The sequence below is a fragment of the Stereum hirsutum genome (genome assembly GCF_000264905.1).
Source record: "Stereum hirsutum FP-91666 SS1 unplaced genomic scaffold STEHIscaffold_5, whole genome shotgun sequence".
NCBI classification, from domain to species: domain Eukaryota; kingdom Fungi; phylum Basidiomycota; class Agaricomycetes; order Russulales; family Stereaceae; genus Stereum; species Stereum hirsutum.
The window spans coordinates 2,470,247-2,495,506 of NW_006763135.1; the positions used below are offsets into that span (position 1 = coordinate 2,470,247).

The 25,260-nt window shown below is 50.9% G+C and overlaps 11 protein-coding genes across 11 annotated transcripts; 4 read left to right on the top strand and 7 right to left on the bottom strand.

Annotated features, from left to right (window-relative positions):
• Positions 1–139: 139 nt before the first annotated feature.
• On the bottom strand, positions 140–2,704 carry STEHIDRAFT_155907 (vacuolar sorting protein; the record flags this gene model as incomplete). The annotated part of the gene is made up of 12 exons (XM_007303052.1): positions 140–268; positions 392–515; positions 590–669; positions 751–1,026; positions 1,094–1,456; positions 1,513–1,653; positions 1,731–1,970; positions 2,024–2,227; positions 2,285–2,419; positions 2,470–2,516; positions 2,587–2,631; positions 2,686–2,704. 12 exons carry the CDS (start codon positions 2,702–2,704, stop codon positions 140–142), a joined length of 1,803 nt encoding a protein of 600 aa, XP_007303114.1.
• A 365-nt stretch (positions 2,705–3,069) lies between these two features.
• On the bottom strand, positions 3,070–5,666 carry STEHIDRAFT_167823 (uncharacterized protein). The gene is made up of 8 exons (XM_007303053.1): positions 5,582–5,666; positions 5,467–5,522; positions 5,113–5,320; positions 4,957–5,053; positions 4,801–4,893; positions 4,486–4,745; positions 4,411–4,437; positions 3,070–4,348 (listed from the first exon to the last, which is right to left on the bottom strand). The coding sequence occupies exons 1-8, from the start codon at positions 5,627–5,629 to the stop codon at positions 3,545–3,547; spliced, it is 1,593 nt and encodes a 530-aa protein (XP_007303115.1). The 5' UTR covers positions 5,630–5,666; the 3' UTR covers positions 3,070–3,544.
• A 278-nt stretch (positions 5,667–5,944) lies between these two features.
• Positions 5,945–7,869, top strand: STEHIDRAFT_146531 (developmentally regulated GTP binding protein 1). The gene is made up of 11 exons (XM_007303054.1): positions 5,945–6,021; positions 6,080–6,097; positions 6,160–6,166; positions 6,226–6,404; positions 6,460–6,583; positions 6,635–6,682; positions 6,740–6,748; positions 6,836–7,139; positions 7,218–7,508; positions 7,578–7,657; positions 7,735–7,869. The coding sequence occupies exons 1-11, from the start codon at positions 5,998–6,000 to the stop codon at positions 7,755–7,757; spliced, it is 1,107 nt and encodes a 368-aa protein (XP_007303116.1). The 5' UTR covers positions 5,945–5,997; the 3' UTR covers positions 7,758–7,869.
• Positions 7,870–7,899: 30 nt separating this feature from the next.
• STEHIDRAFT_146532 (glycosyltransferase family 57 protein) lies at positions 7,900–10,569 on the bottom strand. Its single transcript, XM_007303055.1, has 12 exons — positions 10,328–10,569; positions 10,189–10,267; positions 10,115–10,130; positions 9,871–10,048; positions 9,643–9,796; positions 9,520–9,591; positions 9,198–9,450; positions 8,919–9,064; positions 8,683–8,819; positions 8,513–8,610; positions 8,370–8,445; positions 7,900–8,292 (listed from the first exon to the last, which is right to left on the bottom strand). Exons 1-12 carry the CDS (start codon positions 10,498–10,500, stop codon positions 7,968–7,970), a joined length of 1,707 nt encoding a protein of 568 aa, XP_007303117.1. The 5' UTR covers positions 10,501–10,569; the 3' UTR covers positions 7,900–7,967.
• Positions 10,570–10,616: 47 nt separating this feature from the next.
• Positions 10,617–11,294, bottom strand: STEHIDRAFT_77669 (thioesterase). Its single transcript, XM_007302424.1, has 2 exons — positions 11,153–11,294; positions 10,617–11,096 (listed from the first exon to the last, which is right to left on the bottom strand). Exons 1-2 carry the CDS (start codon positions 11,221–11,223, stop codon positions 10,697–10,699), a joined length of 471 nt encoding a protein of 156 aa, XP_007302486.1. The 5' UTR covers positions 11,224–11,294; the 3' UTR covers positions 10,617–10,696.
• A 296-nt stretch (positions 11,295–11,590) lies between these two features.
• On the top strand, positions 11,591–11,905 carry STEHIDRAFT_54910 (uncharacterized protein; the record flags this gene model as incomplete). The annotated part of the gene is made up of 2 exons (XM_007302299.1): positions 11,591–11,693; positions 11,757–11,905. Coding segments are annotated over 2 exons (252 nt in total), but the record flags the coding sequence as incomplete, so codon positions are not given.
• A 433-nt stretch (positions 11,906–12,338) lies between these two features.
• Positions 12,339–12,977, bottom strand: STEHIDRAFT_155911 (acyl-CoA N-acyltransferase; the record flags this gene model as incomplete). Its single annotated transcript, XM_007303056.1, has 2 exons — positions 12,339–12,483; positions 12,562–12,977. The coding sequence occupies 2 exons, from the start codon at positions 12,975–12,977 to the stop codon at positions 12,339–12,341; spliced, it is 561 nt and encodes a 186-aa protein (XP_007303118.1).
• Positions 12,978–13,158: 181 nt separating this feature from the next.
• STEHIDRAFT_167826 (ribonucleotide reductase small subunit) lies at positions 13,159–15,070 on the bottom strand. Its single transcript, XM_007303057.1, has 6 exons — positions 14,953–15,070; positions 14,702–14,885; positions 14,577–14,641; positions 13,859–14,510; positions 13,522–13,783; positions 13,159–13,463 (listed from the first exon to the last, which is right to left on the bottom strand). The coding sequence occupies exons 1-6, from the start codon at positions 15,019–15,021 to the stop codon at positions 13,442–13,444; spliced, it is 1,254 nt and encodes a 417-aa protein (XP_007303119.1). The 5' UTR covers positions 15,022–15,070; the 3' UTR covers positions 13,159–13,441.
• Positions 15,071–15,527: 457 nt separating this feature from the next.
• On the top strand, positions 15,528–16,852 carry STEHIDRAFT_54000 (uncharacterized protein; the record flags this gene model as incomplete). The annotated part of the gene is made up of 4 exons (XM_007302231.1): positions 15,528–15,630; positions 15,689–15,753; positions 15,808–16,459; positions 16,524–16,852. The coding sequence occupies 4 exons, from the start codon at positions 15,528–15,530 to the stop codon at positions 16,850–16,852; spliced, it is 1,149 nt and encodes a 382-aa protein (XP_007302293.1).
• A 925-nt stretch (positions 16,853–17,777) lies between these two features.
• On the top strand, positions 17,778–24,297 carry STEHIDRAFT_155914 (uncharacterized protein; the record flags this gene model as incomplete). Its single annotated transcript, XM_007303058.1, has 18 exons — positions 17,778–18,228; positions 18,288–18,314; positions 18,373–18,463; positions 18,523–18,685; positions 18,749–19,454; positions 19,508–19,623; positions 19,681–19,781; positions 19,837–21,145; positions 21,203–21,377; positions 21,438–21,480; positions 21,543–21,721; positions 21,805–22,412; positions 22,509–22,757; positions 22,825–22,903; positions 22,987–23,051; positions 23,141–23,347; positions 23,568–23,817; positions 23,948–24,297. 18 exons carry the CDS (start codon positions 17,778–17,780, stop codon positions 24,295–24,297), a joined length of 5,169 nt encoding a protein of 1,722 aa, XP_007303120.1.
• A 326-nt stretch (positions 24,298–24,623) lies between these two features.
• Positions 24,624–25,158, bottom strand: STEHIDRAFT_146537 (uncharacterized protein; the record flags this gene model as incomplete). Its single annotated transcript, XM_007303059.1, has 3 exons — positions 24,624–24,757; positions 24,851–24,954; positions 25,064–25,158. Coding segments are annotated over 3 exons (221 nt in total), but the record flags the coding sequence as incomplete, so codon positions are not given.
• Between the last annotated feature and the right edge of the window lie 102 nt (positions 25,159–25,260).

The window sequence follows — 25,260 nt, forward strand, 5'->3', positions numbered from 1 at the left end:
ACCCGGACTCGCTCACCACATTGACATAATAGTTTATTGTCCGTCCCATAGCTAGAGTTGATATCACCACGTATGTCCGCCTGTCCACTTGCTTGCCCCCTACTACTTCCCTTCCCTCGAGCTCATCCATACTACCTACCTACCTGCGTGCAGCCCTTGCCCCAGCCCCGGTGCTATGCATCCTCTTCCGCGCGGCCTCTTCCTTCTCTTTCCAGTATGTCATCTCGGTCTGGGCTCGCGGATGTGAAGGTGCGGAACGGAATCCTCGCTATATGTGCATTCGTCGTCCCAGGTCATTCGGTCGGTCAGTCAGCCACATGTATGGTATGCACAGGACTATATGGAATACAAAGGTGGAAAGGTGGATGGCTAATTCAAAATCAGGACGCACGTGTAGACCTTGGAGCAGCTCTTCGTAGAGCGAAGACTCGGTTTTCGCGCGTATGAGGGTGTCGCTGATCTTTTCGGTGTGGGTTTCGACGAGTTTGGTGAGTTCTTGACGGAGGCGGAGCAAGCTTCGGGTGTAATTGGTGTGAATTTAGTAAACTTGGCGAGGACGTCTCCTGGGAAAGACGAAAGTTATACGTACTTGGAGAATATCATCGTCTCTTCCGTCTGCTCTGTGAGCATAACGAACGAGAGAAACATGACGATATATCTCTTGCAGATCTATTTCGCGATAAACCCTCCCATTTAGCGGGAGAAACCCCTACTTTTCTTAGGATACAGAAAGGCAAAAAAAACACGCACCGAAGAAACACTCGCGTCCGTCGTCTCTGTCCTCCTCGTAAAATACCCAGCATACCCACCGGCAGCGCCTTCCGCCAGCTTCTTCAATGCATCTACCTGCTCCGTCATAGCTTTCTGGAACAACGGCCACATTTGCAGTCGAATGCCAAAGAGTGCCGTCTCCAGTGGAGGGCAGTTCCGTTTTTGGACTTCGGACATGATTTCTTCGGTCAGACGGATCATAGTCAGCAGTGGAATGACGGGTGGGACGGGCTCGAGAGCTGTTTGGATGAATTTCTGAGAGTGCCACGCAAGAGATTGAGCTAACAGCAAGGCTTATCTTCTGAGTGGATAGATAGCTTACCTGGGCATGATCGAGAGCAGGGTCCATGACTTGTTTCCAGATAGTGGTTAACGCTGTTACATCCTCCTTTGAAAGTCCGTTTGTGTTCTGTTGTGCTGCTCGAGTACTCATAGTGCTGACGATGCTGTCTCGACGCGCCATGGTCGGCGTAAGGGGGCCATTGAGGTCCGTTCCCAGTGTCGACTGGCCCTCGTCTGGAGATAATGGGCCTGGGGAGATGAGACCACTTCTGACCGTAGAGGAGGCTGCTGGTGGAGGGGGAGGCTCCTGCGAAAAGAAACGGGCGATGAAGGAGTACTCGGCGGTTGCGTTGTCCATCAGGACGAGCATACATGATCGGAGAAGGCCCTCTACGGGCTCGTTCTACGGGTGATATGACGTTGAGTCCATAACTTAGGGGGAAACGGAAAGGTACGCACATATGACTTGTCGTCAGCTTGGTACAACATCGTAACACCGGGACCTTCTATCCTCGCATACGCTAGACGGTCTTGATCAATAATTGCATCCCGCTCAATCGTCGATGATGTGATATTGTCTGACTTGTCGAAGATTCTGGCCTAGATATGGCAGCCCGACGAGTCAATCGCGCTTCACTGAATCCAAATCCGGAATTTACATGTCTTCAAACACTCACCTTAATCCAGCCAAGACTTCTCATATAGCGTCGAAACCCGGTCTCGTAGTATGTACGCGCCGCACTGACGTAGGCCTTCTGCACCTCAGTAGCGACAGAAGGTGCATGGCGCTGCAAGAATCCATACAGGGAGCGATACTTGAGGAACACCGAGCTCTGTATAACCTGCATATTCGTCGTCATGCTCGTTCGTATGGGTTGCAGCAAGGCGAGGAAGTATGCTCGTAGTTTCGTCGCAGCCTGCTCGCACATGAGTACATTGCATCACTGCAAGATAGGGTGAAGGTACCTACGACTATGCGCAAGCCCTCCGCCACTTCTCCAAGGTCACGAGCGGCCTTTACTCGTGAGCGAGCCTTCAATACATGAAGGTGTCTTTCTAAGTCTGAGATGGCTGAGATCCATGGTTCGCCGACGTCCGTGTCCAGGATAGTTGTTGCGAGTGTAGGGGGTATAGTGAGGTCGGTTAGAAGGTGGGATAGTGGTTTCTCGATTTTCTAAAGTACGAAGGGTCTTGTATACATTGACCACTAATAACAAGAATGAGTACTCACTCGTCTACTCTTCAACCTTCCCTCAATATCCTTGCTCCTATTCTGAAGGTCCGAGATCTGACCGGATACGGCAGAGAGGTCTGTCTGGAAGGTGGAGAGGAAAGATTCGAGCGAGTCCAACAAGCCAACACTTGTCTGAAGACAACGTAAGTTCCATATCACAGCCCAAAGACAATTTCACGCACCTGAACCTGATCATGAAGCTCTACAAACTCTCTAGCACGTCCACGGACTGCAGAAGCGAAAGGGTTAAATTATAGCAGCCGTTTGCTACTTAGGTGAGTCGTCATACTGGGACTCACAGGATACTCTGTTAAAATCAAAATCGGTCTCCTGTTCAAACCTAGCTACAAACTATGTTAGACGAGTCATCCTGGGATGGTGGTAGAGTCGCCACATACCTTGTGAGGGCGAAGACATTTCGTGGCGGTCGTGAACGGTGACGAAGAGTATGAATTTCAAATTTCATGCGCGTTCATGTCCGTGTGGCGTGCATGGGCGCTTAAAGGCCACCTACCTCCTGACTGGTCTTGCTCATTTTTGCTGCTCTACCATTGTTGTAAAAGGAGTGAGGGAGTTCGTGAGGTCTTACAGGGAAGGGCAGCTCATTACGACTCGGGATGACTGACTGGAACGAGCTACATTGGTTTATCATCGTCCACTCTATCGAGACGCAAGAGAGGTAAGTAATGCAAACCGAGTCCAAGCCAAAACCACAACCACTGCAAAAGTAAACGACATACGAAACAAAAGGACGAAAAGAAAAAGAAAAAGAAAAAAAAAGGCTGCTATACTATACGGTGGCAGAAGGGGAAAACGCAAAACGCCCTCACGATCAACATTCGGACCACTCTGCTTCTTGAAACGCACCGATTTGAACTGACTCCACAACCTCGAAGGCGACAGAAAGGGAAAAAGAATAAAAAAATAGAAGGGACAAGAAACTGCCGACTAAATCACTCCATTGCGGCAGTGGCAACAATTTAAAGGCGAAGAAGAAGAAGTGAAGTGTTGAAGTACGCGGGGCTGGAGTGGAACGAAGGAGTGACCGTGTGGGGGGTTATGCTACCAAGGGTATGTGTACGCAGAGATAAGAAGGAAGTTGGAGGAAAAGGTTGCCAAGTGGGATGTACAGGGGACGACGGGTCGAAAGAGGACCATCTATCGAGGGCAACAGGATGAAGAATAAAGGGAAATGAACCAACGTCCAGGACAGAGACATCCTAACGCAAACGAACTGATACTACTGATGCGCTAATCCTACATGGCATGACCATAATTACCTCCTCCGCCACCTCCATAATCATACGCAGGTGCCTGCTGCCCCGGGCTCGGTGCGCGCTGCGGATACTGTCCATACCCTGGACTTGGTGCTCGCTGTCCATATGGCGATTGGTGTTGAGCGTATAGCTGCTGCCCGTACTGCTGCTGTGCGCCATAGTCGCTCATGGGTTGAGCGTCATACGCGAGTCCGTCTGAGGTATCTGATGGTCGCTGTTGGTGCGTCGCGTGATATTGATCCGTATGGCCCTGTTGAACATTGCCGGAGTACACATCGTATGGATCGGCGACGTAGTCTCCTGCACCAGGACTGTACGGATTATGCATCCCAGGGCTAGCTTGTCCGTAGGGTTGCGCGGCTGTCGTGAGGTGTGCAGTGCTGCCATACTCGTCCTCGTACGCTCCCGGTTCCTCCGCAATGTTCGGAACGGACGGATTATATTGTGCATAGCCGTTCGGCTCCTGATGGTGCGAGTAAGGGTTGTACGCTGGCATCGGGGGATAGTCGAGCGCGCTCTTGGTCTCAGAGGCGTAGAAGTAGTCACTGCCATTGTAATTGGAGGCGGCTGGCCCGCGAGTACCACGAGTCATAACGGAGGCAGCATCGTCGAAGTCGTCGTCGAGAGAGATGTTGGGTAGGGTGGGTTGAGGGAGGGGTTTGGCGACCATTTCACCCTTCTTGTTCTTTAAGTGAGAGTAATCGCCGGCAGCTTCTTTCTTGGCGAGAGCAGTTGCTTTAGCAAGACGTTGTTTGTTACGACGCTTGATGATATCAGCGATACGCTGTGGGAGGTATGACGGTCAGCCATTCTGCACTTCGAGGGTCAATGCAAGAGAAGCAGTACCTTATCGACTTTGTGACAGCAGTATTCCTAATTCGAAGTCAGATATATTTCTGAGACTGAGAGCAGCTATCTTACCTTCAAATTTCCTTGGATGTAGCAGAGAAGAGGGATATAACAGACACCAGCGACTATGAGGAGCAGGAGCGAACCACCAAAGACCAGGACAGTGAACAGGGTGGTGATGGTGAGGGCGGTAGTGATGAATGTGTTGTTTGCGAAATATTTCCCGATATCGTACCAGTTGCCATCGTCCTTCTTGGCAAGGTAGATAGCGTAAAGGGTGAGGGCGTTAATGACCTGACGGGGACCATCAGCTAGCAACAATCGTTTCCAACCTGGTGCAATCGGACGGTCAGCCAACAGGTACTACTGCGAAGAGAAGACGCTTACTCTTGAAGGTGAAGAAGATGAAGAAGGCAAAGTCATCCTTCTTCTTGGTTGACTCGGAGATGTGCGAGAAGAAGCAGAAATGGTCGTAAGACCCTAGCCAGTTGGCAACGTTCAATGAGCCAGACAGTCAATAGAGTAGTGTGCACAGAGACTGACTGAGGGAGTAGTAGTGATTGGCCATGACGTTTGTGAACGCATACGAGATGTCACGACTGGCAATAATCTTCTTCGACTTCCGGGCTTCGTATGCAAGCTGTGGTGCCAATCTGTCAATTCACTAATCACACAACAATAACCTATTGAAGACCGCACCAGCAAGAAGGAGAAGATGATGCATCCCACGAAGAGCCATTTGCCGATGGTGAAGGGAATGAACACGCAACCGTTGTCCTGAGTGGAAGGGCAGCTGTTGAAGATTTGGTTCGACCAGGAGTCGGTAGTTAACATGGTGACGGCGGTGAAGATATCGGAGACGTAGACAAGGAAGGACTTGAGGACGATGGCATAAAGCCAGAGGTACCTGTGAGTTGTTCGACATGTTAGATGGTGGCGACGGTGCGATTCTAGGGCTTTGAGCGGGGATATCGGGTGACGGTCGCAGGGAGGCTCGAGCTGTCGACGCCCGCAGGTCCTCCACGACGGACTTTTGAAAACACAAGAACGTACTTCATTCGCATGCCAAAGCCATTGTCTTGAAACTCGCGAGTGTCGATAAAGTCGAACTAGCAGCATGGGAACATCAGCGTCCGTCTCCGCAGTGGGGACGGCACACAAGGCGTACTTTATGGTCTGGGACGATTTCTCGCTTCCAGGTGGGCCCTTCGCCCATGTTTGGGTGGGGGTGGGGGTGATGGGGTGAGGGTAAGTGGTGGTTGTGAAGGGACTAGAAGAGTAGGCCTAGAGAAGAAAGGAGCGGTGTGATTGAGTGATGTGTACGGCGGTGCGTTGCGTTGCGTTTCCAGCGTCCTGGCCTGCCAGTCGCATGAAGTTGGGACGGTGGAGCAAATGAGCGACGGTGGTTCTGGAGACGGACTCTTCGAAAAGTCGGCGGAGTGCAAGGCAAGCGAAGCGGTCTGCGTCAAGAGGCGACAACGCTTCACTGCCATCCCCGATTTCCTTTTCTGGACGACGCTATTACTCTCACGCGAACAATAATCTCTACGCATCCAGAAGACCCAGCGGGCACAATAACACAAAATGACGACCGTACAGAAGATCAAGGTATGCCACAAATGACACCGACCACCTTACTCAATGTCTTGACAATGTTTTAATAAAGGAAATCGAAGATGAGATGGTACAGTGCTTACCCCACTTTTGTTCCGTGCATGCACTCATAATTTCTTTTTTGTCTATCAGGCCAAGAGTATGTGAATACCTCCTCCCCTGACTGCTCGAGATGCTCAGATCCATGCCGTCCTACAGCGCAGAAGAATAAGGCCACAAGTTACCATCTGGGTCAACTGAAAGCCAAGCTCGCGAAGCTACGGCGAGAGCTCATCGCCCCGACAGGCGGAGGAGGCGGAGGAGCCGGTCTCGGTTTCGATGTCGCAAGAACAGGGATAGCGTCGGTCGGGTTCGTAGGCTTCCCATCAGTGGGGAAGGTGTGTCCGTTCGCTAGCTTTTACAGCATGACGTAGGGTACTGACCAGGCCACAGTCAACACTAATGTCAAAACTTACGGGAACACATTCTGAAGTCTCTGCCATTGACTTTACCACCCTTACAACCGTGCCAGGGACTGTCAAGGTTCATGGTGCACCAATACAGATTCTGGACTTGCGTACGTCCGAGCCGATTCGGTTTTGGAGCCATGTACTGACTAGATACTTAGCTGGTATCATTGAGGGTGCTAACGACGGTCGTGGACGAGGTCGACAAGGTATGTGCTCGTACCATCATCATCAATTTTTGTGATAGATGCTAACATCGGCTCCAGTCATCGCTGGTACGCTCAAGTCCACGCGAACATCTCTCTACCAGTCTAGGCCGCTCATTTCGCTCCGTCGCCCCTTACCCCCTTCTTAACTTCCAGTCGCCCGCACCTGCAATCTCATCTTCATAGTTCTCGACGTCCTAAAACCCCTCGGCGACAAAAAGATCATCGAAGCCGAACTCGAAGGCTTCGGTATCCGTTTAAACAAAAAACCACCAGCGATCGTCGTTCGCAGAAAAGAAAAGGGAGGTATCGCCATCATGAACACCGTTCCTCTCACAAATATCGACCAGGACGAGATCAAGGCGATCTGTAGCGAGTATAAGCTCAACAATGTGGATATTGCGATTCGACAGCCAGGCGCGACGGTGGATGATTTAGTAGATGTCATTGAGGGGAATCGGTGCGTTTCTTCTGACTGTTCAGTACACACGGTCAGTCGACGCGTTTGGTTTTTATTGACTTGATACGTCATATTCAGGGTGTACATCCCAGCCCTCTATGTGCTCAACAAGATCGACGCAATTTCCATTGAAGAACTCGACCTGCTCTACAAAATCCCCTATAGCGTCCCCATCTCTTCCAGCCAATGGCTCAACGTGGACGAACTCATCCAAAAGATGTGGGAAGCTCTCAGTCTCGTGCGCGTATACACGAAACCTCGAGGGCTAGCGCCAGATTATAGTTCTCCCGTCGTGCTGAGGGAGGGGAAGAGCACGGTCGAGGATTTCTGTATGTCGATCCATAAGGAGATTGCGAAGCAGATGAAGTAGTACGTGTATTTCGTGCTCTTTGAGGACGACGAGATGATTGACCTGTAGTGTCCGCTGGTGTATTATAGTGCTATTGTCTGGGGCTCGAGTGCGAAACATTCGAGAGGACAGAAGGTCGGGTTGGAACACGTCCTGGAGGATGAGGATGGTGAGTTCTCTCTTTTGTCTCACCCTTCGGTAAACAGCGTCGCGCCCTACTAACGCCCCGTTTCATTCCTCGCCCAGTCGTTCACATTGCGAAGAAATAGTCTCGCAGCTTGCCCTCTCGTATCCACGCACATCATGTAGCCTTACTTTCATCCTGCTCTTATTTTGCGCTTTGCATTCCACGACCATAGCAATGCCACTATTTGTACCACCATTTTCTCGATCGCAAACCCCGTCTTTCCAAGGAAATAACCGCGTAAAGACAACACTGAATAGAGTGTGTACATCGAAAACATCTCGACTCTCCAAACTCACATCGTCACCACATACAAATACGCCAGCCTCAAATACGCCCACACCAAGCCCACCGCGCAATATATACTCGTCGCCATCAACGGCACGAACTCCCACTTCGCCGCCGCATCATCCATGTCCTTCACGTCCACGGCAACCGCTCCTCCGCCGTCCGCTACGGGAGTGTACGTATTGTTCGCACTGTTCGAGGAGGAGGCACCGGAGAGGAATGTCCGTGCGAGGATGGGGAAGAAGATGATAAAGATTTGGAGGAAGGTGAAGCCGGCGATGTAGACCATTTCGAGCGTGTTGAGGATGACACCGGGCATGGAGCGCGGGAATCTGTGCGTGCATGGATGAGTTGATATACGTCAAATGTGCTTAACCGGAATCAAGAAGAAGAAAAAGGAAGAACGTACTCGTATATCCGTCGATGGAGGGGAACGAAGGTCCCGATGAACCAGAGGATGGTGTAGATGATTTCCACCGCTTGCTCTGCGTTTCATTGATGCGGTCGATCAGAATGAGTAACGCGTGTCAAGTGCTGGTAGTTCGGACTTACCAGCTGGTGTGAACAACAAAGGGAACAACGAGAATATGCCTGCGATGCTCGCAATTACGAACGTCCTGAAGAAAGGGTGGTTCTCCGCTGCTAATAAGCTGATTCAATGTTGCACCCATCCCGATGAGTATATCCTAATCAACTGTGACTGCAGAAGGAGGAGTAGGCACCTAAGAGGGACAAGGACTAGCAATATAGCCTTCTCGTGTACGTGCCAGCCGAACATGAAGGAAGTGTAGCCGCATAGTGTGAGTGCGGTGAGGAAGGACTTATAGGTCGGGGTTCGCCAGAGTTTGACGAGGAAGACCTATATGAAGTCATCGTAATTGTCAATTAATTATCGAGGTGTATTCGGTCCGTGGGACAGGCGAAAATGCAATGAAGATTGGGGGAGGGAAGAACGGACCATCTGGAAAGCCACAGTGGCGACGAACGTGTGGATGGGCTTGATGTTGGGTATCACAGCAAAGACGGTGTCACCGACGAGGCCCCTAGACGTCGAGGCCACTCCAGAGGTGTTTACCGCAATCTCGCCGCCGAACCTTTTCACATCTACGCCACACGAAAAGGTGAAAAATCATCAGCGTCTTCTCCTTTTTTACCCGAGCAATTGACTTGACGAAAGCTCTGAGAGGCGAGAAACAACCATTTGGAGTGGAGATAGTCGAGGTCAAGAGCTACTCACATTGCAACAAAACCCTATCGCCCGCAGTGACCAACGCCCAGACATTCGGTGCCCAATACGCATGGTTCAACCCCCTCGTGAACGGGAACAGCCTCGAAAGCAACTGTGGTAGTTGACCCATAAGAACGAACGGACCTAAAGAGAAGACGAAGACGAGTATGACGGTGTTGGCGAGAGAGATGAAGCGGGTGGGTAGGATGCTGCCTTGTGGTGACATGCAGTAGGCGCGGAGGAGGTAGACGAAGTATGCGGGCTGTATAGAGGAAGACAGAGAAGAAACATGTAAGACTATGACTTAGAGGTGGAGAATAATGTGGCGTACGGCAAGGTACATGTAGATGTGCTTGAAGTTGAGGAGGACGGCGAAAAAGAAACCGCTGGCTAGTTTGTGACCCTAAAATCCCTCGCGTTCAGCAAGGACAAGGGAAGATAATCATATGCTTACGTTTCGTGCCATCAATATAGATAGAAGCATTATCCCAAACATGAACCCGTTATACTGGAAATGTATGTGATCCACGATCAGAAAGCCTGGGTGGAGGAAGAGTGAGGCGGACAGGATGCGTTGTGTAGGTGGATCAACGGCTCCACGAACGAATCTGTGAACCCACGGAGGAGAATGAATAACGTATCTCAGGAAGAGGAACGCATGCGACTAGAAGAACGAACTTACCTCAAAAGTACAGCACCCAACACCAACTCTGTCAGGATGACCGTCGTTCTCTGATACGCCACAACGGACCACGAATCATAGTTGAGGTTGTTCAAGTCCACGATGTGCGGGTCGATGAGTGAAGCTGGGATTGAGAGCAACTTCTCGAAGTATGCGAAGAATGGTGGATAGTCCAAAGCTTTGTGACGGTGTGTGCATGAGAACCTAAGGTTGGTCGATCATACAGTGAAGGCAAAGGACTCACTCCATTCGGATGTAGTCTGGAAGTGTGTAAGGATGCGTTACTTAGGCTTCTGCAGTGATATGTTGTATACTGACATCGTAATACCATTTGGACAACGGAAGGGAGTGTGTTATGGCGAGCCAATTTCGGTGTACTTCGAAGTCTGTTGAATGGCTACCAAATGTCTCCATATTCATATTCGGCATGCTATATAGGAGATGATATACTACTCACTAGGCGGGGAAGAGAAGAATCTTGAAACATGTCGACGCCAATAGTATGTCCCACTCTGCAGGTATGATGTCCAGGCTCAACCAGGGAGCGGCATGTTTCTCTGCAGATTCACCTGCAGAGTCGCCCTCAGGAGCAGCATTGGTAGAGGGTGACGTTGCCGCCGTTCTCTGCATTTTAGGATCTCAGAATTTTTCTTGCCAGAATAGTTGCAATAGGGGAAAGCAGAGGTAATGAGCGGAGGCAATGAGGAAATGAAGAGGTTGTGTTGGACAGGCGTTTGTTGGCTGTAAACGATTGCAAATTCATGGATACGTGTATATGTGGCACCGCTGCAGTCGGTGTGGCCCTCGCTTTGCAGATAGGGGTAAATCATAGCTTTGACTTGGATCCTTCCTCTACCTTCACAAGTAGCTTTTCTAGCCCACTCCTCATCTCCTTCCCCATTTTCGCACTTTTTCTACTTCCAGTCTCCACAAACACATGTGTGTATCCTCCAACCGCGCTAACCTGCTCACCTCCGTCCTCAAACACACCCACCTCGTAACTCACAGAGCTACTGCCCAGCTTGTTCACTCGTAAACCAAGCTCCAGGACCGCAGGGAAGGAGACTGGAGCGTAGAAGTTGCAGAATGACGTGACGACGAGGCCGATGTGCTGTGAAGATTGTGGGGACAGCCCGCAGTGCGAAATAAGGTAGGAGTTGATGATGGAGTCGAAGAGGTGGTAGTAGATTGCGTTGTTCATATGAGAATACTGGTCATTGTCGCTCCTAGCCAAGCATTTATGAACAATGTGTGTATGGGTCCAATCCACGGAGTTACTCACCATCTAGTCCGATATGTTAGAAAGTGGGCATAGTCAGAACGTTTTCGTTCCTTGAGTTCCTTGCCGTCCATCGCGGCCAAAAATAGTCCGTTTTCAGAATAACCAGATGATGTATGGCATGGAAAGTAAACGAGTACAACGGACTCGGTCGAAAGCAACTGTGGCTTGAAGCGCGTGAATCTTGCAAGAGCAAGTCGCGTCGCTGAGGTATGACGTAACGCGCCGACCTTCGCCCGGACCACGACCATCCAGTAGCCCTTCCAGCGTCTTACCCAGGTATGTCTTCCAAATAAACTTCATAATGTCCTCCAAATTTATGATAATTTGCTGCAGCATGAGCTCACCAAAGGCCCCTGTAACACGACCGCCACCTCCAGCAGATGCTCAAGGGTTCTTGCCTTCGCTTCATTCCCCGCACTTCCCTCTGACATTCCTTCCACCCTCTACAGTGGTGTCCTCATCAAACTGGTACTTTTCAGCGCATCACTTGGAATTGTTCCAATATCATCATACTTTCTCACCGACAAATATTTGTGGAATGGTACGTTTGGTGCTTACATTTCGTGTCCCCGGGCTCACGTCCATTCGCTGCCTCTCTGTGCAGGCAACTCGACCTACTCTGCAATCACGGCCATTGTAGCTGCAAATATCGTGCTTGTGGCTTACATTGTGCTGTCGCTATTGGAGGACAAGCAAGAACGAGAAGGAGCAAAGGTCTCGGAGAAAGCTGGCGAGTCAAGAAAGGAACGATAGGTTTGTGCTTGGGTTTGGGTCATTTTCGTCCCTCTAACTGCGTTTGCTGCATCTACTGCTCACTCAAAATTACATCGCCTGTATATCTATATAATTGGTGCGTTTGCCTATCTCTCTGCCTCGCCACGTTTGCTCAAGCGGGAACTTGTGCTTTTAGTGCTATCGTGGATATCTTCGTCACTATGCAAACACATTCTGCATGCTAGTTGATTATCTTCTGGTAACACGCCACGTCTAACCACCTATCAAACTTCCACCCCACTTCCCTCTGTACGCCATACTTCTCCCACCCAAATTTCTCCCAGAACCGACACGACGGGACGTTTTCCGTGCACACGTATGCTACGATCAGGGTTCAGGTCAGTTCTCTTCAGCATCTCCTTTGTAATGTGAACTCGCAGACAAGAAGACGGAAAGGTTGTGTCGAAAGGGCTCAAGAGGGAGAGGGAGATTCAGACGCACCGAAGATGGCGTGTATGTCCTTTTTACGCGCTTCCTCCAATATGGCTTCATACAGTATCTTTCCAAGACCTCGACCACGGAAGTCCTTGTGCAAGTACAAACTTATTTCCGCTGACCTGTAAAATCAACCAGCAAATCAGGTAATGATCACCATGTCCGTTATTCCTGCTTGCAGTTGCATTCGAGCCACGTACTTCCGATACCCGGCCTTTGCTATCAATGCCCCCAACGAACAGAATCCCACCGTTCTCTCTCCGTCGTCGCCTCTATCTTCACCTCTGTCGGCGTCGCGATGTACAGCCACGAGAACGGGATACCCGCCAGCCTGCGTCGTTTCGAGCCATTTCAGTCTATCCGCTTCCGTGACGGGATCGTAGTTGAACAGAGAGGAAGTGTGGATGATCTCGTGGTTGTAGATCTCCGTCAGGGCGGGTATGTCGCGTGGTGTTGCGGGGCGGAGTGATATTGAGGCTGATGCAGTGGATGGGAGGGAAGTCATGACTTTAGATATTGTAGAGACGAATGACGTGGGAGGCGGGGAGTAGTGTAAAGATCTGGCTGATGAAATCTCGGGGGTCGTTTGAACGTGTGCAGAAGCAAAGGCGATCATCGCGAACAGGGGCTCGGATGACTCGACCTTTTGAATACCTGCTGGTTTGTCTTGCGAGCCTGCGGCTTCGATGACTTATCCGATAACAGGATACAATCGCCTCGGCGAACATAAGTAACATCTGCTCCCTCGTCCCTCTGTTGACCTCAGGCGATTGGTTCCCGCAAATTCAAGTGGCTCGGACGAGTGAAACAGTTGAGATGCGTGTATTCGCATTGTAAATGACAGAGACCAAGTGAGTAAGTGATAGTAACATGCATGTGAATACGTAGACAGAGACAGATGGTACAGGTACAACTAGGATATAAAGACGGCATATCTATGAGAACAACAAAGCAATGCAAGTATGGGAACAAGTGAGAGGGGATGAAGTAGATGTGCGGTGTGATGAGGATGCTAGACCGTTAAAGTATATGACGATACCCTCATCCTGATAAATAGACAGATGGTATGCGACGACACGTCTAGAAGTCTTCATCAAGCGTGCTACAAACGTTCATATTCGTCAGCAAAAATATCGAGAGAACATTAGCGACAGACTCACAAAGACTTCGAACCCTCAGCAGCAGGGCCCGACGTCGCCCCCGACGCCGAAGCAGCGACACCGGCCTTCGCGTAGTCCGACACTCGCTTCTCGAAGAAGTTTGTCTTGCCTTGGAGTGAGATCATGTCCATGAAGTCGAAGGGGTTCGTCGAGTTGTAGTGCTTGTTACCGCCGAGAGCGAGGAGCAGACGGTCGGCAACAAACTCGATGTATTGGCGCATAAGCTTAGAGTTCATGCCGATGAGGGCACATGGGAGGGCATCTGCGAGAGAAAGGACATGAGCGACGTTGAAATGAGATGAAAGTGAAAGTGACGATGAAGAGTAAGAAGACATACCAGTCAAGAACTCCTGTTCGATCTGAACAGCGTCGGTGATGATCCTGAGGACGGTATCGGGGTGAGGACGCTTCTTCAGGTGACTGAAGAGCAGGCAAGCGAAATCGGTGTGCATGCCCTCGTCCCTCGTGATAAGCTCATTGGAGAACGTAAGACCAGGCATTAACCCCCTCTTCTTCAACCAAAAGATCGACGCGAACGAGCCAGAGAAGAAGATACCCTCGACGGCCGCGAACGCTACGAGACGCTCAGCGAAAGTCGCCCTTTTGTCTGAGATCCACTTGAGTGCCCAGTCCGCCTTCCTCTTAACACATGGAATAGTCTCGACGGCATCGAAGAGGTAGTCGCGCTCTTTGGGATCTTTGATGTACGTGTCGATGAGAAGGGAGTAGGTCTCGGAGTGGATGTTCTCCATCATGATCTGGAAACCGTAAAAGCAGCGAGCCTCGGCGGCTTGGACCTCGTTGGAGAAACGCTCGACGAGATTTTCGTTGACAATACCGTCCGAGGCGGCAAAGAAGGCAAGGACGTGGGAGATGAAGTGGCGTTCGTTGTCGTTCAGACGGTTGTTCCAGTCGTGGAGGTCCTTAGAAAGATCCATCTCCTCGGCAGTCCAGAAAGAAGCTTCGGCTTTCTTGTACATTTGCCAGATCTTGACGCAGTTATGCATACGTGAGTATGTGTCAAAGTATGATAGGGGAGTGGAACTGAGACTTACCTCATGATATTGAATAGGGAAGAGGACGAAACGACGCTTAGACTCCATAAGAAGAGGCTCCATGCCTATTCGAGCGCGTCGTTGTCAATATAGTGAGAGAGAATGGAAGCAAGAAGCGTACTCACGTTCAGGAAGATCAACATCACCAATAAATCTCTTGCGCCAATCCTCAACATCATCCTCCTCGGCGGGAGCGACCTGGAGCTCATCTCCTTGCGACTCCGGTGAACGAGAGCGACGAGCATCATCGATGATGGGCTTCTTCGCGGCTGATGCATCGAGGGAGAGGGACTTGAACGCAGCGGCAGCCTGAGCAAACAGTAAAACGCGTTAAATGGTATTAATGTCGATACGCGACGCGACGAAGAGCGCGAACCTTCTTGCTAGGAGTAGGCTCGAGGTCAGCCAGATGGCGAGCAGCGATGACAGGGGAAGTGGAGGCCATTGCCAGCAAAGATATCGCGATTGTAGAGGGGGTAGTGGGGGATGAGGCGTGCGATCGATGTGGTCGGGGGAATAGAGAGGCAGAGGGAGGAGGGCCGGCTCTTATGCTCGCGAGCGTGGGAAGACTTTCAACATCGCAGGTCAGGCCTGGTCAGGCGCGTTCAACGGCGCGTCGCGTCGCGTTCAACATCAAAATCACGTTCGCGTCTCGGGCGTCTCATCCGATCGGCTCGGTAATCTTATCAGATAGATGCTGTCATAGCTCCCCGTAGATTAGATCACCGCTTTCCATCGCTCCTCCTCGGTCGATAATTTTCGGCTTGCAGCAGGCTGCTTGTTGTTATTCACGTCCATCTCTTCCCACCTCTTTGCGACGATCTCAGTCAATTATTTATGTCCGAGCAAACCTTGTTAACAAAGGTTCCGTCCAATTTCCAGAAAAATCCAGGACGACCGAAACTGACTCAAAAATTTCACCCATTCTTTCTACTCCAGGTTATGAATACGATGTCCTTAGACACCGACGATTCATGCACAGTTATCAATAAGAGCCAGGCTCTTCCATCTCTACCGCAGACACGGTTTGTGGGCGAGGTTGATTTACCAGAAGGTGAAAACGTAGTGAATGTGCAGTTTGCGCAATCGCTGATCGTGAACTGCTTACACAGAGAGGGAGCCATTACTCATCGAATCGAAGAGGCGTTTTGTCCTCTTTCCTATCCAATATCATGAGGTTGCCCACTATGCATTCATACCGTGATTCAAAGATGTTGACCAGTCTCTTTAGATCTGGCGAATGTACAAGAAGGCCGAGGCATCCTTTTGGACCGCCGAAGAAATCGACATGTCCAAAGACCTCATGGATTGGAATCATCGTCTCAACGACAACGAACGATATTTCATCTCTCACATCCTCGCATTTTTCGCAGCCTCGGATGGCATCGTGAACGAAAATCTAGTCGAGCGTTTTTCGAACGAAGTCCAAGCTGCAGAGGCTCGCTGCTTTTATGGATTTCAAATCATGATGGAGAACATACATTCTGAGACCTACTCCCAGCTCATCAACTCGTACATCGCCGATCCCGAGGAACGAGAGTTCCTCTTCGACGCTATCGAGACCATCCCTTGCGTCAAGCGCAAAGCGGATTGGGCTTTGCGGTGGATAGAAGACCGGAGGTCGAGTTTCGCGGAGAGACTTGTAGCTTTCGCGGCCGTGGAGGGCATTTTCTTCTCCGGCTCCTTCGCGTCGATCTTTTGGCTGAAAAAGCGGGGCTTGATGCCGGGGCTGACCTTCTCCAATGAGCTTATTAGCAGAGACGAGGGCATGCACACAGACTTTGCATGCCTTCTGTTCGGCCATTTGAAGAGACGACCGCATCCTGAGGTGGTTTCGATCATCATATCTGAGGCCGTCGCAATCGAGCAAGAATTCCTCACAGGTACTCCCGTCCAAGCAAAACTTGTCTTGGTTGGTGACCTTACTTCAACTTTACCCTCTCGTAGATGCCCTACCAGTCGGCCTCATAGGAATGAATGCCGCGCTGATGTGTCAATATATCGAGTTTGTCGCAGACCGCCTCCTCGTCGCCCTCGGAAATCCGAAACATTATCACGTAAACAATCCGTTCGACTTCATGGACATGATATCTCTCGAGGGAAAGACTAACTTCTTCGAGAAACGAGTGTCTGACTACGCCAAAGCTGGTGTCAAACCCACGGACACCCAAGGCCCGTCCGCTCAATCTCGAGTCTTGTGGGCCTGTTTCTTTTTGTTCCATTATCCCGCCACTCTTCTGACCTGTTTATTTAGCTCCACAGATGAAGAATTTTGATCGCATGATATGCTCTGCGTCGGCTTACTCATGACCTGTCATATCTTAACTCTATCTTCGGGCGTCGCTGTCACGCGATCTGCTTTGTCTTACGGTCCTCAGCACTCCTTACCGAATAATCTTACCATAGCTCCAGCTCCAGATAACAACCTCGTCATGATCTCGTCAGACGTATGGAATGATGTACAACTTACCAACCACCCCTCTGTTCAATTCATCCTTACTGTATTCTACTATATTGCTCTACCTACCATACAAATGCGCCTTCTTCGGGGATTCATAATGTTATCTTATTTACCCCGCAATCCCCGTTCATCTCACCTCACCTCATTAGCCCTCTTTTGAGCGTAGGCTAGCCGTCTTACGACCGTGTAATACAGGTCCCGACACCGTCGTTCAAACCTTTTTTGGAGGGTGCGGCTGGGTGCGGCTTTCAAGATGCCAGGACAAAGTTACGGCACTGATTGTCGTCGGCACGAAACTCCGCGTTATGGACATATACTTATTTGTCAGATGTGTGGATTTTAAATTCGACTTCGACGGCTGCTTTCTACCTTTGCTGGACGTAATATTCGCCTCCGGAAATTTTTACTCTGGTAACAGACTGCAGGTAAGGTAAGGTAAGGTAAGGTAATCAGTGCAGTGTCGCCGACTCGGAGTGAATGAACATTCTCGAGGCGGCACCGGTCGACAATTTGAACACCGCGTCCACACGTGGTCGCCGTGCCGCTGGTGCGGGCCGTCGCCCTTCTTAGTTCTTAACTTCTTTGTTCTCGAGCCACTGCATCCTTCTCGTTTCTCGTTCTCTTCCTGCTTCTTTCTTCCGATTGCCTCATCGATCTGGTAGCTGCTCTGTCCTGGCCTTTTCCACGTCTCATCTGAACCATCTCTCGCCCGTGTCATTCGGCCTAGAGATTTTCTTCTCATGCTCAAATTATGGAAACAGGCTTGGAGAAGGGAAGACTCGAGCGTGATTCGTCAACCGGATCCTGGGCAGGACGACGACCAGAGTGTTCATCCAAACGGATCTGGCACTGAAGAGTCTACTTCAGCCTCTCCATTGCCAGCATCCGTACCAGGTGATATCAACTCTGTCGCTGTCTCTTCCGAGGCTGTTGTCGAAGGGCCTACAGCCACCAAACGCCACACGAGCGATGTCTCGGATGACACCAGTATGGGCGATGGGCCTGCGCCCAAGAGGTACAAACAGAGTGTGGACGTCGTGGAAGATGCTGATGGTGCCGATGATGCGCCTGAGATCGAAGACACTATTCGCAATCATCTGCCTGAGATATTTGGCACTGAGGAGGCTCATGATACAGGAGTCGCTATCTGTTCGCCTCAAGACATCCTGAATGAGGCTAAATGTGGCAATGGTAAGCGGCTTTTCCTTGACGTTTCTTAATGTAACCAAGTACTGAATGGATGCAAAAAGTGATTGCTCTGCTGCGTAACTACCACGGTAAGACCGTCCACATTTTCAGACCGTAGTGACGCGAACTCATCGGACATCTATGCAGACGTACTCTCGTTGACACGAGACCATTTGGAATGGGCTCTGGGCTATGCTAAGTCATCTCAGACTTCTCGCATCGCCCTATTCCTAGTCGAGTATGCTTCTACGTTGCCCTGCGCAAAGCCGATCGGTGCGGCTAACCTTATGCTCACAGAGGAGAGTCGCTCGAAACGCAGCCTCATGTCTACGCTCGGAGTCTAGCTGCTAGCACCAACCTTCGGATAGAAAGTTACTCTTCTTCTGGAGACGAAGACACACAAGCTTCGAACACCTGGCAAGATGCTCTAACCCTCGATGTTCTCGTTCTCTCTCCCATGGTAAGTGGCCTTTCCCATTCCACTCGCTCGTGTCGGGCGCTGATGGTGTTTTCTCTTTGATAGCACCTTCTCGAGCTCCTTCGTACCGGCATCGTGGACCTCGCTCAGCTTCACACAATATACCTTCGGGATGCCCGCCCAATCAAGGACAACGATTTACACCCTATGAACCGCGTCATGGCAGAGTTTTACATGCCAGCCGAAGAGAACCTTCGTCCTCGAATAGTGGCATGCCTCCCAGAACACCTTCCATTCGATGCTCGTATGCTGAAGCTGGAGCAAATACTTTGCAGCAAAGTTTGTGGTGTTTCAGATGACATACGCGAATATATCCTCGCGATGCCTGATCGACCTACAGAGCTCGTCGTCTTCTACGAGCGGGCTTCCAAGTATTCATACACCCTTCTATACAGGCAATTACGGAATATAGACCCAGAGGAGTCCATCTTCCCTCGTCTGTTCTCAGCCGCACGCCACACTTTAGTCGAGGTAGGTCCGGCCGCCTCGGATTTGGTGTGGCGCCGTGCTCTTCCGGAGATCGAGATGACATCTGCTGTCAACGACGACGATGAGGAAGAGGATGAGATATTGTCTCCAGAGGCGGAAGCTGCGTTGAGAATACGAGATACTATCAAGAATTGGGTATTTGCGATGCCAAACCTGGATCCGTCCTCGCGTGGGTTCAATGTCATGCCTAAGTTCTTAAAGCTCGTGCATGTTTTGAGGTCTTGCCGTGCGTACGGTGACGCTTTCAGAGGCATCGTCTTCGGTGAACACAGTAATCTTCTCAATATATTTAAGTCACGCTGAACTTTATTCTAGTGCAGAGACGTGCGGTTGCACTCGTCATGGTGGATCTGCTTCGCACACTTGACATGGGATATCTACGTCCTCATGCTCTGGTTGGCCATGGAAATTATGGCCCTCTACAATCAGAAGTGCGTTCACCGTTCTACGTGATACTCATGCGCTGATATCAACCTTTTCTCGAGCAGACAGAAATCGTCCAAGCTTTCGGAATGGGAACGTACAACTTGCTCATCGCTACAAAGTGTGGTGAGGACATCGATTTGCCTAGAGCATCACTTGTCGTTCGGTGATTCAAATCGATTAATCTCCTGTGCCACCCTCTGGTTAACAATATTTTACAGGTATGACTTGTTCGAAAGCCAAGTTTCCTACGGCTACAGCCGCGCACGTACTCGGGGACGTGAAAGCCACCTTGTCCATATGATCCAGCGGGGCAATGACACTCATCGGCGGATGTTGACTCATCTCACGCAACTCAGTAGGCCTATGCACTTGTGGGCCGAAAAAGTCGCGGCTGGTCCGGAGGGGGCTGTCCCACCAACGATATTGCACGAGACCCATGATCCATACCTGTCCGACAGTGAAGATGAAGATGAGCCTGATAGTTACATCAAGGATCCCACCACGAGCGGGAGAATACGTCTTCAAGATGCTACTAGCGTCATTTACCAGGTCGCAGCGAGCGCGCGTGGAGTCACAACGGATGCGGTCGAGTACCAGCCGCTGTTTGGGTTCGAAGAGGTCGCTACTAATAGTGCCTATCCGCGCGTTGTTTGCACCGTAACGCTCCCTGAAGGACCCGCTATCAGAACGTTCCGTGGTGGTCCATCATCTTCGTTCTCGCAAGCTCGACGCACGGCATGCTTCGAGACCTGTTCCGGCCTTTTTCACGCAGGTCTTCTCGACTATCACTTTTTCCCTCAGCCTCCCCGTACTTCGTCTCCATACCGCAGACGTCCCGACGAATCTGATACCCTGGAACTTGACGAGGTCGGGAGTGCTTCATCATTACCTCCTAAGGGTAGTGCTCATAACAAACAGAACGGGACGCGCTGTTATCCCCGGAAGCGTCCAGATTTTTGGACGAACTCTCTTCAGGCAGGCCTTACCCGCCTGTACCCCACGATCATCTCCGTAGAAATCAGCTCTTCATCATCGTCCGCCGCTGGAGCTCATGGGCCGATCGTGCTGTTGACTCGCTTGCCCCTTCCAAGTGTGGCGAGCTTCAAGCTGTTCAGTTCCGGAGTTCCGGCCATAGCGCACCTTCGAAGAGGTGCCGCGATGGAGGTCGATGATGCGAAGTTACAGGATTTACATCTTTACACCATACGGATATGTCGCGCGATCTTGAACAAACACTTTGTCGCTCCTCTGGAGAAAATGCCCTACTTTTTCGCGCCCATCCGCCCCTCCTGGCCTGGATTCTCGGGGTCCGTTGATAATCGATGGTACAGAGCCGAAGTCGTGAAAGAGATTGATTGGACTCAGGTATCCATCGCGGCTCGCGATTGGGTAGTGCCAATCCAGACATTGTCTGATGATCTTCAGGACGCCATTATCCAGGACCGCTGGGTGGAGTTCACTCGCAGGCATTTCGTCGTCCGAATTCGACCGGATCTCACTCCCATGAGTAAACCTGTGGACAGCCCGGTACGTCTATGTTCTCTATAGTAACTTCGTTTTGACGGCCCCTGAATTACGCCATAGCGGGAAGAAGGGTATGATAATTTTGTCGAGTACTGCAAAGAGCATCGCAAGAACTTCCAGGGTTTACGAAACTACGACCAACCCCTGATAGAGGTCGGCCGGGTAGGAGTCGTCATGAATGTGCTGAATCCGGTAACCAAACAGTCGACGCCGCCGACAAAACCAGACGTGAAATGTGAGCTGATTTAGTGTGACGCCTCACCTGTTGGCCCCTTGTCTCACTACAGTGTTTCAGATCTCATCCCAGAATTGTGCTGCAAGTTTACAATTGCTGCGAGGTTTGTCTGTTCCGCTCGATGGACCTGTGAAATCTTGGTATTAACGATACTTCGTGTTTCAGCACGTTCCGCACTGCGCTTCTTTTACCCTCAATTACTCGCCGTATTGAGGATCTTCTACTGGTGAAAGAGCTAAATGCCAGCTTCTTTGACCATTCCATATCCGAATACCACCTTCACGCAGCGATCTCCGCTCCGTCAGCAAGTGTCGAATTTGACTATGAACGCCTCGAGCTCCTCGGTACGTGATTCTAATCCGACATCGCACCTAAAGAGGTTTAAGTCCTTATTGTCCTATATTCTGCGTCTTCCTCGGACGCTCAGGGGACGCATATCTGAAATACTTATCCTCGATCTACCTTTTCGTAACCAATCCCTCGCAACATGAAGGCGCGCTTCACTCTGCTCGACTCCGCATCATCAGCAACAAAGCCTTGCTCCATAACGCGGATGCCGCGGGTCTGCCACCATTTGTTCAAGCCAAAACTTTTGTTGCCAAGTTCTGGCAACCGCCGTATTTTGAGGTTCTTCCGACCCCCCTTGCAGCGGGAAATCGCAAAGATGAAGCGCTTGAAGAACGGGATCGCGATGGAACTGGAGGTGGGGCCGCTGGTGCAACCGATGGCCAGTATTCTTCGTTCGTGCCTGTGACTGTTGCTGGGGTGAAAGAGGAAAGAGATACACCGGTCGGTGGACTGCACCGATCCAGCACGAGCGCGTCACCAAGTACGAGAGAGCAAACGTCGAGACAAAGATCTACATCATACGATACCACACTGGTTGCGCAGAATATCGCTCCTGCTTTGGCTAGAGATCTTTCCATGGATGCCCCTGGAAGCAAACAGTCCGGAAGCGAATTGGGAAGAGAAGTTCCCGGTGCAAAGCAGAAGCGCTTGCAGGAAGAGCAAGGTATTCATTGGCTGGGTGATAAGGTGCGTCCGAGCGACATACCTATGCATGTTCCCTCCTACTCCTTCATACTACCACTTTTGGAGGTCTGCTAACACGAGGACGAATACTCTTCGTAGACCGTCGCGGATGTGGCGGAGGCTATTGTAGGAGCAGCGTACGTCACTGGTGGGAGAGAGGCAGCGCTGAAGGCGTCGAAGGCACTCTGTATTGCTGTCCCGCGCGTAGACCGGTGGTCTGACTTTGGAAGGAAGGCATTGGCACCCCCGCCAGACGTTACGGCGAGATTGAGAGCGGGCTCGATCGAGGCTGTAGAGGCCATCCTAGGACATAAGTTTGAGAGACCACATCTACTGGCGCAGGCTTTGGTGCGTCTGCAGTTGGCCCAGCTCTTAAGGCAACGATGGGTCAGTGGACTGACAGGTGTAACGACAGACACATGGCTCAATACAGGGCTACGAGATAACTTCTTACGAACGGCTTGAATTTATTGGTGATGCGATCCTTGACTTCAGTGCGTTTCTTTCATCTCGGCCCCCCAGTTACAGTGCTTTTTGTCACCATCTGACAATGACACAACACATCCTCGACTCTCAGTGGTGATCCGGCATGTGTACGATCGTGACACAAAACTCTCTCCTGGCGCGATGACTCTCCTGAAGGTATGTCGCCAGAAGTATAGATCATAGGGCATCTTTCATTAATGAAAGCACTGACACTACTGCTCTTTCCGCATCTGCTCCGCCCCTAGGGAGCAATGGTATCAAACTCCGCACTGGCTGCTGTGTGTATCTGGGCAGGACTGGACGAGTATCTGATGTTTGAAGCGCCTGTATTGGCCCACAATATTCGTGCCTACGCGCAGAAACTAAGAGAAAAACAGAAGGAGGAATACGCGCTCGCCCAACAAGAAGGCAGAAGCCCGGGACAGTATTGGCTTGAGACTGAGCCACCGAAAGTAAGTTCATCCACGCCTCATGATCTTTTCACCGCCTCCATCTGGTCCCCGTCCTTGGGTCCGCCACCGAGTCAGCCAGCTGTGCTATACGGGTCGGTCTTTGCTCGCTTTTTTGATGTCGAAGCGTTGATGTTCAGTCTCTGTGATCGTGATGTGTTCTCGATCTTTCTGATAGCTGTGGAGACGTGTGGTCCTCGGTTTACTGACCCATTTCGCTCAGGCGCTTTCAGACGTTGTGGAGTCTATCATAGGGGCCACCTATATCTCCGATAATTTCTCACCCGTCGGCGTCGAGAAGGTATTCGACAAGATCCTCAAGCCGTTTTACGACAAGCACATCACGCTTCAAACGCTCTCGCATCACCCTACGAAGATACTGTTCGAACTATTCCAAGCGCAGGGATGTTCACAATTCGAGATTACCAGACGGATACAGACGGACGGCCTCCGGCAAACGGCGCGATGTGATGGTACGCGAGCCAGAAGCTTTCTTTAACCATTGTCCCGTTCCTAACTACAACTACTCGACGCCCGAATTGCGCCGCATCGCGTCGCACCGCATGGTTGATCATCCTTTCACTAATCCTTTCTCGTAAATAGTCATCGTACACGACGTTATTCTCGCAAGCGCCGAGGACAATACGTCGGCTCTAGCGGCTAAGCGCGTGTCCCTATGTGCGCTCGACGCCCTCGAAGGAGACCCGGAGTTCATGCGCTATACGTGCGACTGTAGGGCACTCTCACAGGCGAAGAAAACACAGAAGAAGGCGCAAGCACAGACACAACAGGTTCAGGCGATGTTGGTCGGGTTTAGCAAGGAAGAGGAGAAGGAGCTTATGGCCGTGGAGAGCGCTGTGCAGCAGGATGATCGACTGAAGGGCCGGAGCCCCGATCAGGACGAAGACGAAGACGAGGATGAGAAAGAGTCGTCGTCGAGATCGGAAAGTTGAAAAGAGTACGGATGCTTACGTTTGTACATGATGAGAGGGAATGGGATGGATGAGTACAAGTGTAGCTGTTCGATGACACGGGAATACGGATTTAGAACAGTTGTGTGCTTCGAATGTCCTACAGCACCGGGCACAGCTCAGCTCCTGAAGTCTGTGCATCATGATGATGGCAAGGTCCCACTATGCGCGTTTTTGACGATGCGTCTGGGCTATGTTCGAGGTGCATACCCAGCGCTGGCCGCGGAGAATCAAGATCAATAAGTAGAAGGCGACTCTTCCAGGCAAGCGCAATGTGGATACGTCTTCTATCATCCAAGAAAAAGACGCTGGTCTACAAAATGTTGCTTCTATTGATCTATAACAAGGCGAAATCTGTAGCGACCGACAACGATGAACATGCACAGAAGTATAGCCGACCACAGGAAGACAAGAAGAACTCTACGCAGCACTAGCTTTCTTGCTGTAGACATGGAAGGGGCATTTAGGAATCCGTTCATTTAGGTTTCATTAGCGCCGGACGATCCGATGACGTGAAGAAAAGCACGAGACGTACAGCTGGTAGACAGCGGCCATGAATGGAGTGAAGAAACCGAGAGCGAATACGCCGATGACCTTGAAAGCCGTGCCAGGCTTAGACTCGTACTTGAATGGGAGATGCTATATTTCGGAGTAGGCGTTGACCACACAAATAAATGAAAGATAGCCGATGCGGCGATGACGGTGAGATCAGTTGGAGGCCATGGGACTCGCGCGTGAGAGGACGAACGTGATAGTCAGAAGACATGTTGCGAACTTGGCTAGGGGCCCTGAGGGCAGCGGCGGACTGGCGCAAAACGGGGGAACGAGCAAGGAAGGACATGGTGGGCGTCGACGAGGATGATGGCGGTCGTTGGCAAAGATTGGTCGAATGATTTTGTTTCATTCCGTGCCCTGACCTCGACGTCGTGGCGGGGTTGCTTTACA